The sequence below is a fragment of the Henckelia pumila genome, chromosome 4 (assembly GCF_033568475.1).
Source record: "Henckelia pumila isolate YLH828 chromosome 4, ASM3356847v2, whole genome shotgun sequence".
Lineage (NCBI taxonomy): Eukaryota > Viridiplantae > Streptophyta > Magnoliopsida > Lamiales > Gesneriaceae > Henckelia > Henckelia pumila.
The window spans coordinates 66,761,739-66,775,121 of NC_133123.1; the positions used below are offsets into that span (position 1 = coordinate 66,761,739).

The following is a 13,383-nucleotide window of genomic DNA, read 5'->3' on the forward strand; positions in this document are numbered from 1 at the left end:
TTATGTTTAATATAATATATGGATATAAAAAATCACCATAAATGTTATGAAGAATAAGTTTTATAATTTAATATGCTAATAAAAGCATGGTATATTAGAAATAAAATAAAAAATAATATAATATTTTTTGAACTCTTTAAACACAACATTTTAATTGGTTTTTCAAATATCATATATCATTTATAAATTTAATCATATACTATTAAAATATAAGTGCAATCACGGAATAAATTATTTTCATATAATTTCTTTGTTATTAAAAATATATTGTGTCAATTTGCCTCTTATTTAACTATAAAAATTCAACTTCAATGAATTGGTTTGAATTATTTTCTATGAATTTAAGAAAAAAAAATTTAAAACACATGAGTATATATGAAAGTGGTTTATTTAAAAAAAATTCTAATAGAAAATAAAATTTTGTTACGACATATTTATAAAAAAAAATTGAAAACAATGATACGTAAAAATTGAATAGATATTTGATAATAAAAATACATTGGAGATATAACATTTTATTGAAACATAATTCTTAGAAAAATCGAAAAACAATTAACATAAAAATATTAGATGCTGGAAAATAAAATATTTATTCCTTAAAATTATTCAAGATAATATATATTTATTTTTTTATAACTAAAGTGTAAATAGAATGACTAATTTTTTCAGAATGGATTTCTATTTTGCCCTTAGATTGTATATTCTTTCGATTAATTGTATGGAGATTTCTATATAATGTTTTAAAAATCTAAAAATTGATATATATATATATATATATATATATATATATATATATATATAAAATGTATATATGTTTGAAAAATAAAAAAAAAATATTTTCACTGAAACTATGAAAAAAAATCATGTATATTTAATAATATCTTTAAAAGTTTGATTGAAAAAAAAAATTTAATTGAAGAAGTAATTTTTTGTCGATAAATAATTGCATAAACATTTGATGAAAAATGAATGTAAAAAATTAAGGCAAAATAAAATATAAAATTTATAGTTAATTTGAAATTAAAAAATTTAAATATTATAAATTATATTCATCAATATAAATAAATCAATGATGAAATGGAAAAATAAAGGAAAAATTTCAATTTTGGTCCGTTTATTTTTTCACATTATGATTTTGTCTCTATATTTTCATATGAGATAATTGCATACATACCCTTGTGACATCCTAAGATTACTAAAAACCTCTTATGAAAAACGAATTATATATTAACTCCTTGTGTTTTTAAATCTTGAGCACATACACCTTATGTTTTCAAATTTGATCATTCATACCCTTATCCGTACGTGTTTTCATAGGTGTTTATGTTCAAAATTTAAAAACACAAGGACTTTAACAGTTATAAATTAAAATTTTAAAAGTAAAACATTTAAATGTAAGTCGTTGATTCCTTTTTTTTATTATTATTATTATACATACATATTATTTATGTAACCTTGCATAAAATATGTAATAAAATGACAAAATTGTTAATTCACAATTTTAAAATTATGTTTTTGTATTTACACTTTTAGGTATGTAATAATAGATTAGTTAATTTTTTTTTTTTTCTCATAGATGTTCATATAAAATACATTGATGTCTAATTACACTGAAAGTATATAAATGGAAAATTAAAAAGATAAAATATTTAAAGGTAAGTCATCGAAATATTTTTTCATTGAATTATTTTTTTTATTATCATAAAATAAAAAAAAAACTAAATATAGTAATAATTGTTCAATGAGTCAACCGACCCACTAACTACAATCAAGTTATGGTCATAAATGTATATAATAGAAATGTATTTATATGTAATAGATAGAAATATATATTTACTCTAAATCATTTTCAAGTTTCCCACTGTGCGTACGCAAATTTACCTGGGCTCCAACTTGTTCAACGTCCTAGCTTTTCGCTCGGCTCTATCATTTAGCAACTCCATTCCCTCACTAGCTGCCGGCAATTCATCACCTCTTACATATTCAGGCGAATCAAGAAATGCGGGTTTCAAGCCCACAGGGGCATAGGCGAGTTGGTAAGGCCTGAGATGACGTGAAAATAAATTCTCCAGCGTTGCGGGTTCGATCCTCGTGTGAAGCATATTCCTCATTGAAATATTTGGGGTATGCTCTGAGGGTTGGACCTCCCTCCCTCAGGTCCTTGCCTACTCGTACACATCCCTTGATTTAACCCTGCATGAGCTAATGGGCCTCTTAATCATGTGGGATGGGTCCCCTTCGAAATCAAATTTTTTTTTTTTTTTTTTTTAAGAAATGCAGTTTTCAAGATTTGGGTCCACCGAAATTTTATCCTGATCTCTCGCATATATAATATAATTTCACTCGACTCCATTCACCCGATTAACCCAGCATTCGAAACTCAGCGTATTTCGCATCACCAGTTTCAAAAGTTTCCTTCTCCGATCCAAATCCGACTCAGGAGGTCTTTTCATCCTCATCGGAATCCAGCCCTCCCTTTCTGCCCAAGAAATCTTAATTTGATGGGGTTTCTGGAGACACTGCGGAAGGAGGAGGAATCTGTAGTAATATTAAACAAACAATAATAAATTTTTTTTTATTTTATTTATGCGAAACGGGCTTCAAACTGGTTGGCCCAAAATTTAAGGAGTGTATGCTATCACGGTAGATGGGCATCATTTTATTGCACTTATAGATCGCCATTAATGTTAACGTTGGCCCAACTTATGTTGATCATTCAAATTTCAAGGTCATATCTAATGCAAAACAATATCAATAAATTTGTCCAATTAGAGGACTTATAAAAAAAAAAATTTAATTGGTTATAAAATATAATTATTTCATGAATAATTGGCAGATATATTTAATTTATAATAATAATCAATTCAACATGAATTCTCACCGGAGTGATTTTAAACTAATAATAAAATCGCTTCTCTCAAATAAATTTACATTTTGTATTTGTTATTTATTTTTACCTGATATTGCTCGACTCATCGGATGAGATCTGACATACTATGTCTAAATAATAAATTTGAAAGATGTGAATAAAATAATGATATATAACCTTTTTTTTTGAACTGAGGTTGTAAAAATAATAATACTAAATGTACCTCTAATATGTCGTACATCAACATTTACATCAATTACATCGTGAGATTTTACTATTATATCATGAGATTTTATACTTAATATCATTAGATTTTTTAGAAATGTCATTTTTGTATTGAATTTTTTGTGATGCAAAAATTGATATACAAATATTGATGTACATGTAGCATCACTATGTAAAAAAAAATATAAACTATAGTGCAAATTGCATAACTCACTCTCTTGCCTAAAACTATATTAGTATTATGGAAAACGCACAAGAACAAATCAAAAAAATGTAAAAAGTACTAGATTCTATTAAAGTCAAGTAACCTCATCTTCTATTGTTCTTATAATTTTTTCAAGGCTAGAATTATTCAAGCCATTTCAACCACTTATGCAAATAAAATAAAATAGAAAAATTATATCATCCATGTGGCGACCGGTGATTGGTCCGTCAATAACGACCTCAAAGCAGACATCTTTTGGCACTACACCCTCTTTTACATAGTAAGTGTGTGTGTGTGGCAAAGAGAGTATGTGAAAGTGGGATAAGATTTTAAATAAACATTCGCCTTAGCTTCTTATAAGAATTAAATAGCATCACAAAACACTTTAACCAAAAAAACACTCATTCACACAAGAAAATACACATAGCAATGGCCTCTGCATCATTCCTCAAGCCATCTCCGGTCTTGGAAAAGTCTGAATTTATCAAGGGCCAATCCCTTCTCCGGCAGTCGTCGTCCTCTGCCGTTCGGTTGTGCCACCCGAGAGCCGCCGCCACATCTCCTCTCACCATTCGAGCTACTTCCTATGCTGATGAGCTTGTCAAGACCGCAGTACGTGTTAAATTTCGAAATTTTAAAACTTTGGGATATAGCCTAGCTTGGAACCTACGTGTATTTGGAAATGCTAATGAATATGCAAATTAACTTTTTAAGTGAAGAAAAACCAAGTTAGATGGTTGAAATATAAGTTTATTATCGACTCAATTTATAATTATTGACAATGTCATAAAACCATATGTTGTTGTAGAAAACTATTGCATCACCAGGGCGTGGAATCCTAGCCATGGATGAGTCAAATGCCACATGCGGCAAACGTTTGGCATCGATCGGGCTCGAGAACACGGAGGCTAACCGCCAAGCCTATCGCACCCTCCTTGTCACCCCCCCTGGCCTAGGCCAATACGTCTCCGGTGCCATCCTCTTTGAGGAGACTCTATACCAATCCACAGTCCAAGGCAAGAAAATAGTGGACATTCTCGTGGAGCAGAACATTGTCCCTGGGATCAAAGTCGACAAGGTAGCTAATAAAAAGCTCGCGAATCCATTCGTTTTAGCTGATTCTTGAATCTTGATTATGCATGTCCTGCTTGGTAGTTTAACTCTTAAACTAAAGCTAGATCTTATGTGATGTAATATTTAGTTCATGGATGGTTAGTATGAATGATTCTTGAAACTTGATGAGAAAATGGATTGGACTGAGGCAGGGTTTGGTGCCGCTAGCTGGTTCAAACGACGAGTCGTGGTGCCAAGGTCTTGATGGCCTTGCTTCCCGCTCTGCCGCTTACTACCAGCAGGGTGCTCGTTTCGCCAAATGGTGAGTATGATGATACTCACACGAATTTGGATAAATCCCTTTTTGTGTTTTATGATGTAAAAGGTACCGTTTTCGCAGGCGTACTGTTGTGAGCATTCCCAATGGTCCATCTGCCTTGGCAGTGAAGGAGGCTGCCTGGGGCCTGGCACGTTATGCTGCTATATCTCAGGTATCATACTGTATGGTTCAGCTTGAATAAGAGAATTATGACTCACTGTGTTTGTCGTGGACGGATCCGCCTGTCTTGTCCTGTGTTAGGCCGCATGCCCGCATCAGCGGAATTTTATCAATACAATATACCGTCAGTATCTTATCTACCGATCAAAACATTTAAGGCTGTCTATTACCATCAAACAACGATCACAACAGTGTAAAGAGTAATTTAATTAGCATGAAAATCGAGACAAACTCGTCAAAGCTGTTGCTTGAAACACAAGCCAGAAAATGGCACGTTGCACATGTGAAGAGCTGCTCCTTTGACAGAATTCTAGAGCTAGAATATTTTACATGAAAATTGTGTAATGAAAACTGACGTTTATTTAATTTCAATGGTCGTACTTGTTAGGAATCGGGATTGGTCCCAATAGTGGAGCCAGAAATCTTGCTGGATGGAGAGCATGGAATTGATAGGACTTTTGAGGTTGCACTTAAAGTCTGGGCAGAGGTGTTTTTCTACTTAGCAGAGAACAATGTTTTGTTTGAGGGAATCCTCCTTAAACCAAGCATGGTGACTCCTGGTGCTGAATGCAAAGTCAAGGCCACACCTGAGCAAGTTGCAGACTATACTCTCAAGCTCCTCCGCAAGAGAATCCCCCCTTCCGTCCCCGGAATCATGGCAAGTATTCAAGCTCGAACCTATTATAGTATATGTTTTACATGGTACAATGCATTGAGTCCCTTCCCATTTGGCAGTCCTTCAACTCCCCTTCTTTCTTAAAGATGTGAGCTTGGTGTCACTAAAAAGGCTAGACACTGTTTAATGGCAGACACTCGATTCTACACTGGATTGCATCAACTTAAAAATATGTTCTTTGAGTGTCTCTCAAGCTAATGTGTTTCTTGTTTCGATATTTTGGGCAGTTTTTGTCAGGCGGGCAATCTGAGGTAGAAGCAACCTTGAACTTGAATGCAATGAACCAAGCTCCGAACCCATGGCATGTATCGTTCTCCTACGCCAGGGCCCTCCAAAACACATGCCTCAAGACATGGGGAGGACTCCCAGAGAACGTGAAAGCAGCTCAGGATGCTCTGCTCGTGAGAGCCAAGGCCAACTCTCTGGCTCAGCTCGGAAAATACACCGGTGAGGGTGAAGCTGAGGAAGCCAAGCAAGGAATGTTTGTTAAGGGATATAGCTACTAAGCACACTGCAATGTTGAAGAAAATGGTCTATAGATTAATGGGGGGGAATGTTTTTGTTTAGTTTATTATAAAAGTATGCTCTTGAGAACTAGTTAGCTTCCTGGATTAAAAGGATGGTGGATATTTTTTTTTTTCTCTTTATTTTTGGGGGGGTTAAAATTGTGGTCTGAGTATTTTTGCAAGTGTGTGAGAATTTGTACTTTGAGAATTGGTATCCTTTCAAAGTGATGGCATGCATACAACATTTTCAGTTATCAGTTGGAATTTTTACATCTTAATCGATTAGGAGTACAATATTCAGAATTCAATTTTTGAATATTGAATCAATTTATGCACCTGTATATGTCAAATTCTTGATTTCGGTTGACTCTAAGATCCATAAAGAATGAGAATGAGTCGATAGAATGTGGCAGTCTATAAGATTGAAAAATACTTTGGGTTGCAATGTTGTATTTAGTTGCAATTGAATATATAGAAACTTTTTCCCCCCTTTTGGAGTCTAATTAATATTACTATTGACCTTTAGTTGAGTTAAAGTGTTCAAAGCTACACAAAGTGTTTGAGAGAGCTACTAGGAAGCACTTTTCAGTTTCAAAATTTTGTAAAAGAAAATCTGAGAAGTACTTCTAAAAATTCTCTCAAACACTACCTTAATTTTGTGAAATTTTGTGAAAAAAAAGCTGAGAATCGTTTCCTAGAAGCTCTTTCAAACACTACCTAATCTAATAGTATAGTATAAACATCTGATTTTTCTCATTATCCAATACATCACTGCACTGCACTGTATGTCGATTACCCTAAGGGTAGGATGGAACTAACCGTGTTCAAATAGGCTAAAGACTTCGCCACTTCTTCAAACAGTAAATCAATATCCAGCAATTTGCAATAGAAAAGCCCAGATATAAAATCACAAGAGAGCAACTGTAAAAAATGAGAGAATTTATCTGAGAAGCTTTATTGGTAACTGTAATGTTTCTAATGTCTTCTAGTTTACAGCAGATAAATATGGCACAAACTTCTTCACTGGTAACTGCGGAATGCTAACAGTTGCAGAAAATGCACTGCACAATTTTTCCCAGTGTATGTAGCTATCTGTAGTTTTCAGCATGTTTTTAACCATGAAAAATGGCCACGGGGAACACTGTTTTGATTCCATAGCTAATTCCACCTCAGGCATAGTGCGTCAAACTGTACATAGATGCAAGAAAAGGGGAGAAGATGAGAGAATTTAAATGTACGAAAATATTTATAGAGAAATACTAAATGCTGGGCACGGAGTGTTCTGCGAATTAATAGACAGTATACATCAAGGGCCGTTTTAGCAACAGAAGTTTACATTAGACATGCAGATCGTTTTTCAATAGTCAATATTTTTTCACAAGAACTCGGATGACCAATCTCACAAAAGGTGCAAAGCATCACAGTATGACTGAAATAAATTGACTTGCATTCGGTATACCTTCATTATTCTCCGGCTCCATTTTGAATGCTCCATCTACAATATTTTCAGGTTCATGGTGATTGTTAAACAAATTTTTCACTTGTTCCTGAGATATAAATCGGAAAGGGATATAATTTACATATTAATTCACTACACTTTAGAGTCATTAAACCATGCTGCTTGAATCATAATTTCCGAGAGACGATAAAGGTTCTGGTTAAAATCAAAACCTGGTTAGTTGAAGCTCTTCCATGCATCCTTTGAGGCCTGGCATTGAGATCAATATATTTGTTCTCCATTTTTCCATTACAATCAATGTTGTTAACCATTATAGGATTAGGAGAAACATGAGTAGTCTCTTTCTTAGCTTCAACAAAATTCCCTCTAACCGATCCTGGCTCGTCTAAACTTTCTGGCTTATCCCCCGGAAACTGAAAAGAGCATAGACATACAAGCAAATGTAATGTACTCATGTTGGACTGTCACAAAATGAGAAAAAAAAAAAAAATCTCTAGGTGAATTGCATTTGACCCGACGTGATATTCTAAATCAGCTAAAAAAATCCTAAGCTCGAGTTGTCATGAGCAAGAGATACGAAAAAAAATGCAGAAACAGAAATATCATTAAAGCACGGAGGGTTTTGAGAAACATCTTAATTCGGAACTTTTACGGTTTTTTCCAGAGTTTTTGCTGATTTTGAATATCATAGAGGGGCCAGATGCATTTTACCGAGTGTCCTCAACCACAGCCACAAACCTCAGCTCTCTGTCTCAGAAGGAGATATCTTTCATGGGTTCTTTTACCACCAACATGGACAATCATATCACATTGCAGACAAAGGGAACTTCCATCGACCTCACAATAGAAAAAAGCTACATACAGAGTCTCAGGAAGTATTCTTCAAAACAGGGTGCCACTGCCACCTTTCAAAAACGAAGAGGAAAGAGAGATATGAACCAGCATACCAGGTGCATTTTCACATATGTCACAACGTGGGACTTCACTGGGTTCGGCAAGACCAACTCGTACATGTCTACTCGCAAGCTTGTTACACATATGGACCTGCCAGACAACGTTAGTACAATACATTCGGGCCACTTTTATTTCAATCGAGTTACTACAAATGCTGGACAGTACTTAGACAGTAGATCCAATGAGCAAATTCATAACATGGACTAACACTGATCAAGGAACACAAGAAAGAACAAAATACAATCTTCTCCCAATGTTGTTACTGGTGATCTTTTATTCTTTTTACCACGAGTAAATCTAATTATCGAGAGCCTAAACTTAAACAAGTACTTTATTCCACTTTAGCGCTTCATTTGGGAGTATTAAAACGGAAAGAAAAGAAAAGATTTGGATGGAAAATTTTAAAAGAGTTTTGTTTTTAGAGTTTTTAAAGGGAAGGAAAAGAAAGAAAGTGGGAGGAAAACTTCCTTCTTCTCACCAAATATTTTCCTGAAATGGGGGGAAGCACATGGTGTGGGGAAAAATTATAACACTGATTCATCATTTTCCTTTCTTTTCTTCCTTTCTCCAACTCTCAAATAAAAGAAATACATCATTTATCTTCCCTTCTTTTCTTTTCTCTTCCAATCTTTTCCCCTCCAACTTTCAAACTAACCCTAGAGTCAAGTCCATCATGAGAAGTAACTAAAGAAACCAAATTAACCAATAGCATCGTTTAATATTAAAACTAGAAATGAGCACATAACTCAAATTTGCAATGAAACAAAAGCATGCAGCATAACATTTGACATTTCATGAATCCAAACAAGAATTTATGATAGATAGACACACAAACAAGCATCAAGCAATTACATAAAGAAGTATCATAATCACCGCATAGATAAATAGATAACAGCATAAAATTTCAGTCTCAACACGGTTCTAAATATTTAAGTTTTAGAAGCATCTCCAAAGTATTTCAGAAACATCTGCAAATCTCTCCCAATTTTCGATCTTCCAATAGAAGAAACAACAAAAAACAATTCACCCGAGAAATAAATAGAACAGGCGCAATACCTTATCATCACAAGCACGACAAAGAGCCGCCTCATCCGCCGAGCAGAATAGAATCGCCGCCGCACTCTCACACACGTCGCAAAGTGTTCTCATTTCCAATACACACAACTCTTCTTCTCTATTGCTTTAAAAAAATTTCAACAAGCTTCCAGCTTACAGAAACTCCGCTACACATAAAATACGTACAGAGAGTGAATAGATACGCTAAGCCATTAATCGACGATACAGGAAAATTCAAGCAGAAAAACACGAAGTAGAATTGATTGTGCACGAAGAACAATACATACAAGAGATCGATGCATAAGCAGAGTTACCGCGTCGGTGCTTTCACAAGACGCGGCGGGCGACGCACGGCTGTGGGGTGCGTCGGAGATCGAATGAAAACGGAGTTGGGGGCTATTATATGCTAGCATGCTGGTGCACAGTAACATGATTGTGTGACTTGAAGCGTGCGAATACTGGAACATTGTTACTAAAATGCCCTCGGCCCGTAGGTTTTCGAGAAAATCTCACTCTTTTCGACTCATATTTATAATAAAATATTTTAAAAAATCATTTTATTCCTTAAATTTTAGTTTTGTTAGGGATAAAATAAATAATATAAAGATAAGTAATATATTGTAATAAAAAATAAATAAAAAAAGATAATTAATATAAGATTTGATTTGATTGATAGATTATGGTTTGTTTGATTTGATTGGTTATATTTTATATAAAAATAATAAATTACCATTTTATTTTTTTAATAATTAATAATAATATAAATTATATTATTTATATGATAATACAGTAATTTAAATTTAATGATTTGATTGATGTAAAATAAATAATTAATGATTTGATTGATGTGACATAAATAATTAAAATATGGATAAATAATATAGCAAAAAAAAGTGAAACTGGATAAGATTATTAATACATAGATTATTAATAGGTGACTTCAAACATGCCCTAAGTAGTAAAAGTTAAGTATTAGTCTGTAAATTTTCAAATTTTGATTATTTTAATCTGATTTTAACCTAAATATCCAATTTCAGTCAGAAAACACTGACTAAACTATAAATACATTCATATGAGTCTATGACAACAAATTTGGGGAATTTGTCCTATATTTCACGTTTATCATCCCCGTTTTTCGAGTTTGCTATTTTTAAAAAGGAAATTTTTTTATAATTTTGATTTGATTTGATGGAATTTTAGATAGCGTTTCACGAAATTATTTCTCACCATATTGAAAATCCTCAAATTTGTTCTCATCTCATTAGATTTTACAGTTTAATCGATAATTTTTAGTTAAAAGTAGACACTACAATGAAAAAAAAAGGACTAAGATAGTCAACATATCAAAGTTAGATGACCAATACCCAAGTTTGATTAGTTATATATAGGATTAAAAACTAAAACATATAAAGTTAAATGATCAATTTGGATTATATAAAATTGATTCATAAAATAGTTTTTATATGAGTTTTTGTATAGGTTTTTTTAAAGTTATTTTTAAAATTCCAGTGTCTTGCGTATGTTTAGGACCTTACCGTCTTGTTATTGAGATCTACAATTTAAAAAAAAAAAAAAAAACAGTGTGGATTTTATTTAAAATCTATGTTGATTTTTCGGGGTATAAAAATTAAAAACATCAAAACCCATATGATGTTGGATTTCATCTCTAAAGTATGACTTCTTGTATTTAGGTTTAGGGAAAACTTCATTTCTAGATCGATATATTTACTGCTTTGTTATTTTGATCTTTTATGTTTTGAATTTTAATTTTAATCGTGTATATTGCGAAATTTGATATTAGTTTTTTTTTAATTAAAAGTGTTGATGTGATATTAATATCACGTCAAGATCGCAATTGATGTCATGCCAACAACACATGTCGAAACAAATAACCTATAAACGTCGAAAAATAAAGGTTTAAACGGCAGCAACAAAAACAATTTCCTATATCCCTTTCAAAAAAAAAACTTATAATATCAACTTCAAAGATCGAGAGATATATATTCAATTTTATTATTTCTATTCCGCATTGATCATAACCAATTAAATTAAATGTGAATTGAGATTTGTAACAAGTTGGCCAGACCCTGCCGGGTTTGTCCTACATAACCCTTGGGCAGGTAGACAGCATAATAAATGTCGTCCCTAAGTTCGTATATAGAATTTGTATTTATTTTATATAATTTATATATAATATAGGGAAAAATGAGTTTTTTGGTCCATTAACTTGTTTGTGTTTTGGTTTTGGTCCATTAACTTTTATGGTGTGGGTTTTGGTACACTAACTTTACATTTTCAGTGTTTTTTGGTCCAACTGCATACGTGTCAACTTTTGATTGGTCCAAAATGATGACATGGACCAATCAGAAGCTGACATACAAGCAGTTGGACCAAAAAATACTGAAAATGCAAAGTTAGTGTACCAAAATTGACATCAAAAAAGTTAATGAACCAAAACCCAAAAAAGATAAAGTTACTGAACTAAAAAACTTGTTTTCCCTATAATATATTAAATTACTTAGCATAAACTCATTGTACATATTATTAAATATATTAATTACTATCATAAAATTACATACAAATTTATTGAAGAATCAAAATCAAAATGTTATCAGTTCCTGAACTTGAATTCAACTGAGCAGAAGCAAGAAAAAAATTTAGAATATAAAATACAAAAGGAATTGCCATTTTAAAAAAAAAAAAAGTGAACTGAAATTTGCAAACATTTTCTTGGGTATAACTGTACAAGCAGTATGAGAGCTTAATTATCAATTCTAAAGAATTCTTAGTTAAAAATATTAGTTATGCTTAAAATGATTTTAAAAAAAAAAACTTGTAGATTATAATCTAATTAAAAAAAATATTGTTTGCCCTCTCAAAAATAATAATAAAAAAAAGATTGTTTGCCGTAATTTATGTTATATATTTTAGTTTAAAATATTCGAAAGCTCAAAATATCATCATATAAGTTTTTTTTTTTGGGTAAATAGATTCATTTATAAATAATAAACAAATCCATAAGCCTGTACAAAATCGCGCAAACGAGTCGAAACAAAACTATGATGCACAAATAACACATGCTTAGCTATCAGATGAGCTTCAGATATCATCATATAGGTTTTTACTCATATTTTTTTCCGTCTTTATATTTTGTGTAATTCACTATTATTTTTAATTCTGTATGTTCTGTTTATATAATATATCACAAAAATTTCTCGGGTCAATTTTATGATACGAATTTTTTATTTGACTCGACCTATAAAAAATATTGTTTTTTATATCAATATAAATCGAGTCGACCCATCTCATATGAGACCTAATTATAATATATGATATAATATGAAAAAATCTAGGTGTTGATCAACCAAATTTGAAATTACTGATCTGCTCCTTAAGTTCACACATGTGCATTCATTCAGCAACAAAAGCCGCCTAGAGTTCATTGTACAAGATGAATAACAGACCTATAACTACTACATTAAATGTTAGTCAGATTATGACATTTGAAAGAGAAGCAAATCAATTATTCCTTTTTAGTTTTTATATCAAATAAAGAATTCGAAATTTGTTCCGATATTTTTATATAGATAGATTTCTATACCAGAATCCCATGAAAATAAATACTAATGTCCGACGATTGTTTTTTTTTTATAATTAACTTGATTTATATTAAAATAAGGATAATATCATAATTGTAAAAATTAACGAGGAGGTAAAAGTGTAATTTGAGATTGAAAAACTCGTAAACACATAAATTCATATGAGATAATCTCATGAGTCAATTTTGTGAGACGAATCTACTATGAGACATGTCAACCCGTATCGCTGATGTAGATCCATGAGACAATCTTGAAAATAAGTTGAAATACCACATGTGACAC

The 13,383-nt window shown here is 32.1% G+C and overlaps 2 protein-coding genes across 2 annotated transcripts; one reads left to right on the forward strand and one right to left on the reverse strand.

Moving 5' to 3' along the window:
- Nucleotides 1–3,611: 3,611 nt before the first annotated feature.
- LOC140894682 (fructose-bisphosphate aldolase 1, chloroplastic) lies at nucleotides 3,612–6,287 on the forward strand. Its single transcript, XM_073303250.1, has 6 exons — nucleotides 3,612–3,911; nucleotides 4,108–4,377; nucleotides 4,565–4,674; nucleotides 4,753–4,843; nucleotides 5,240–5,509; nucleotides 5,755–6,287. Exons 1-6 carry the CDS (start codon nucleotides 3,729–3,731, stop codon nucleotides 6,031–6,033), a joined length of 1,203 nt encoding a protein of 400 aa, XP_073159351.1. The 5' UTR covers nucleotides 3,612–3,728; the 3' UTR covers nucleotides 6,034–6,287.
- A 668-nt stretch (nucleotides 6,288–6,955) lies between these two features.
- LOC140865110 (B-box zinc finger protein 19-like) lies at nucleotides 6,956–9,930 on the reverse strand. The gene is made up of 7 exons (XM_073269622.1): nucleotides 9,790–9,930; nucleotides 9,503–9,669; nucleotides 8,440–8,536; nucleotides 8,231–8,346; nucleotides 7,705–7,905; nucleotides 7,493–7,580; nucleotides 6,956–7,221 (listed from the first exon to the last, which is right to left on the reverse strand). Exons 2-7 carry the CDS (start codon nucleotides 9,593–9,595, stop codon nucleotides 7,217–7,219), a joined length of 600 nt encoding a protein of 199 aa, XP_073125723.1. The 5' UTR covers nucleotides 9,596–9,669; nucleotides 9,790–9,930; the 3' UTR covers nucleotides 6,956–7,216.
- Between the last annotated feature and the right edge of the window lie 3,453 nt (nucleotides 9,931–13,383).

Coding starts and splice junctions, on each gene's coding strand:
- LOC140894682 (XM_073303250.1), top strand. CDS start 3,729: ATGGCCTCTGCATCATTCCTCAAGCCATCTCCGGTCTTGGAAAAGTCT. Junction 4,378..4,564: donor CTGGGATCAAAGTCGACAAG/GTAGCTAATAAA, acceptor GGACTGAGGCAG/GGTTTGGTGCCGCTAGCTGG. Junction 5,510..5,754: donor CTTCCGTCCCCGGAATCATG/GCAAGTATTCAA, acceptor TATTTTGGGCAG/TTTTTGTCAGGCGGGCAATC.
- LOC140865110 (XM_073269622.1), bottom strand. CDS start 9,595: ATGAGAACACTTTGCGACGTGTGTGAGAGTGCGGCGGCGATTCTATTC. Junction 7,906..8,230: donor TTCTGAGACAGAGAGCTGAG/GTTTGTGGCTGT, acceptor TGCTCTTTTCAG/TTTCCGGGGGATAAGCCAGA. Junction 7,581..7,704: donor GAAGAGCTTCAACTAACCAG/GTTTTGATTTTA, acceptor TTTATATCTCAG/GAACAAGTGAAAAATTTGTT.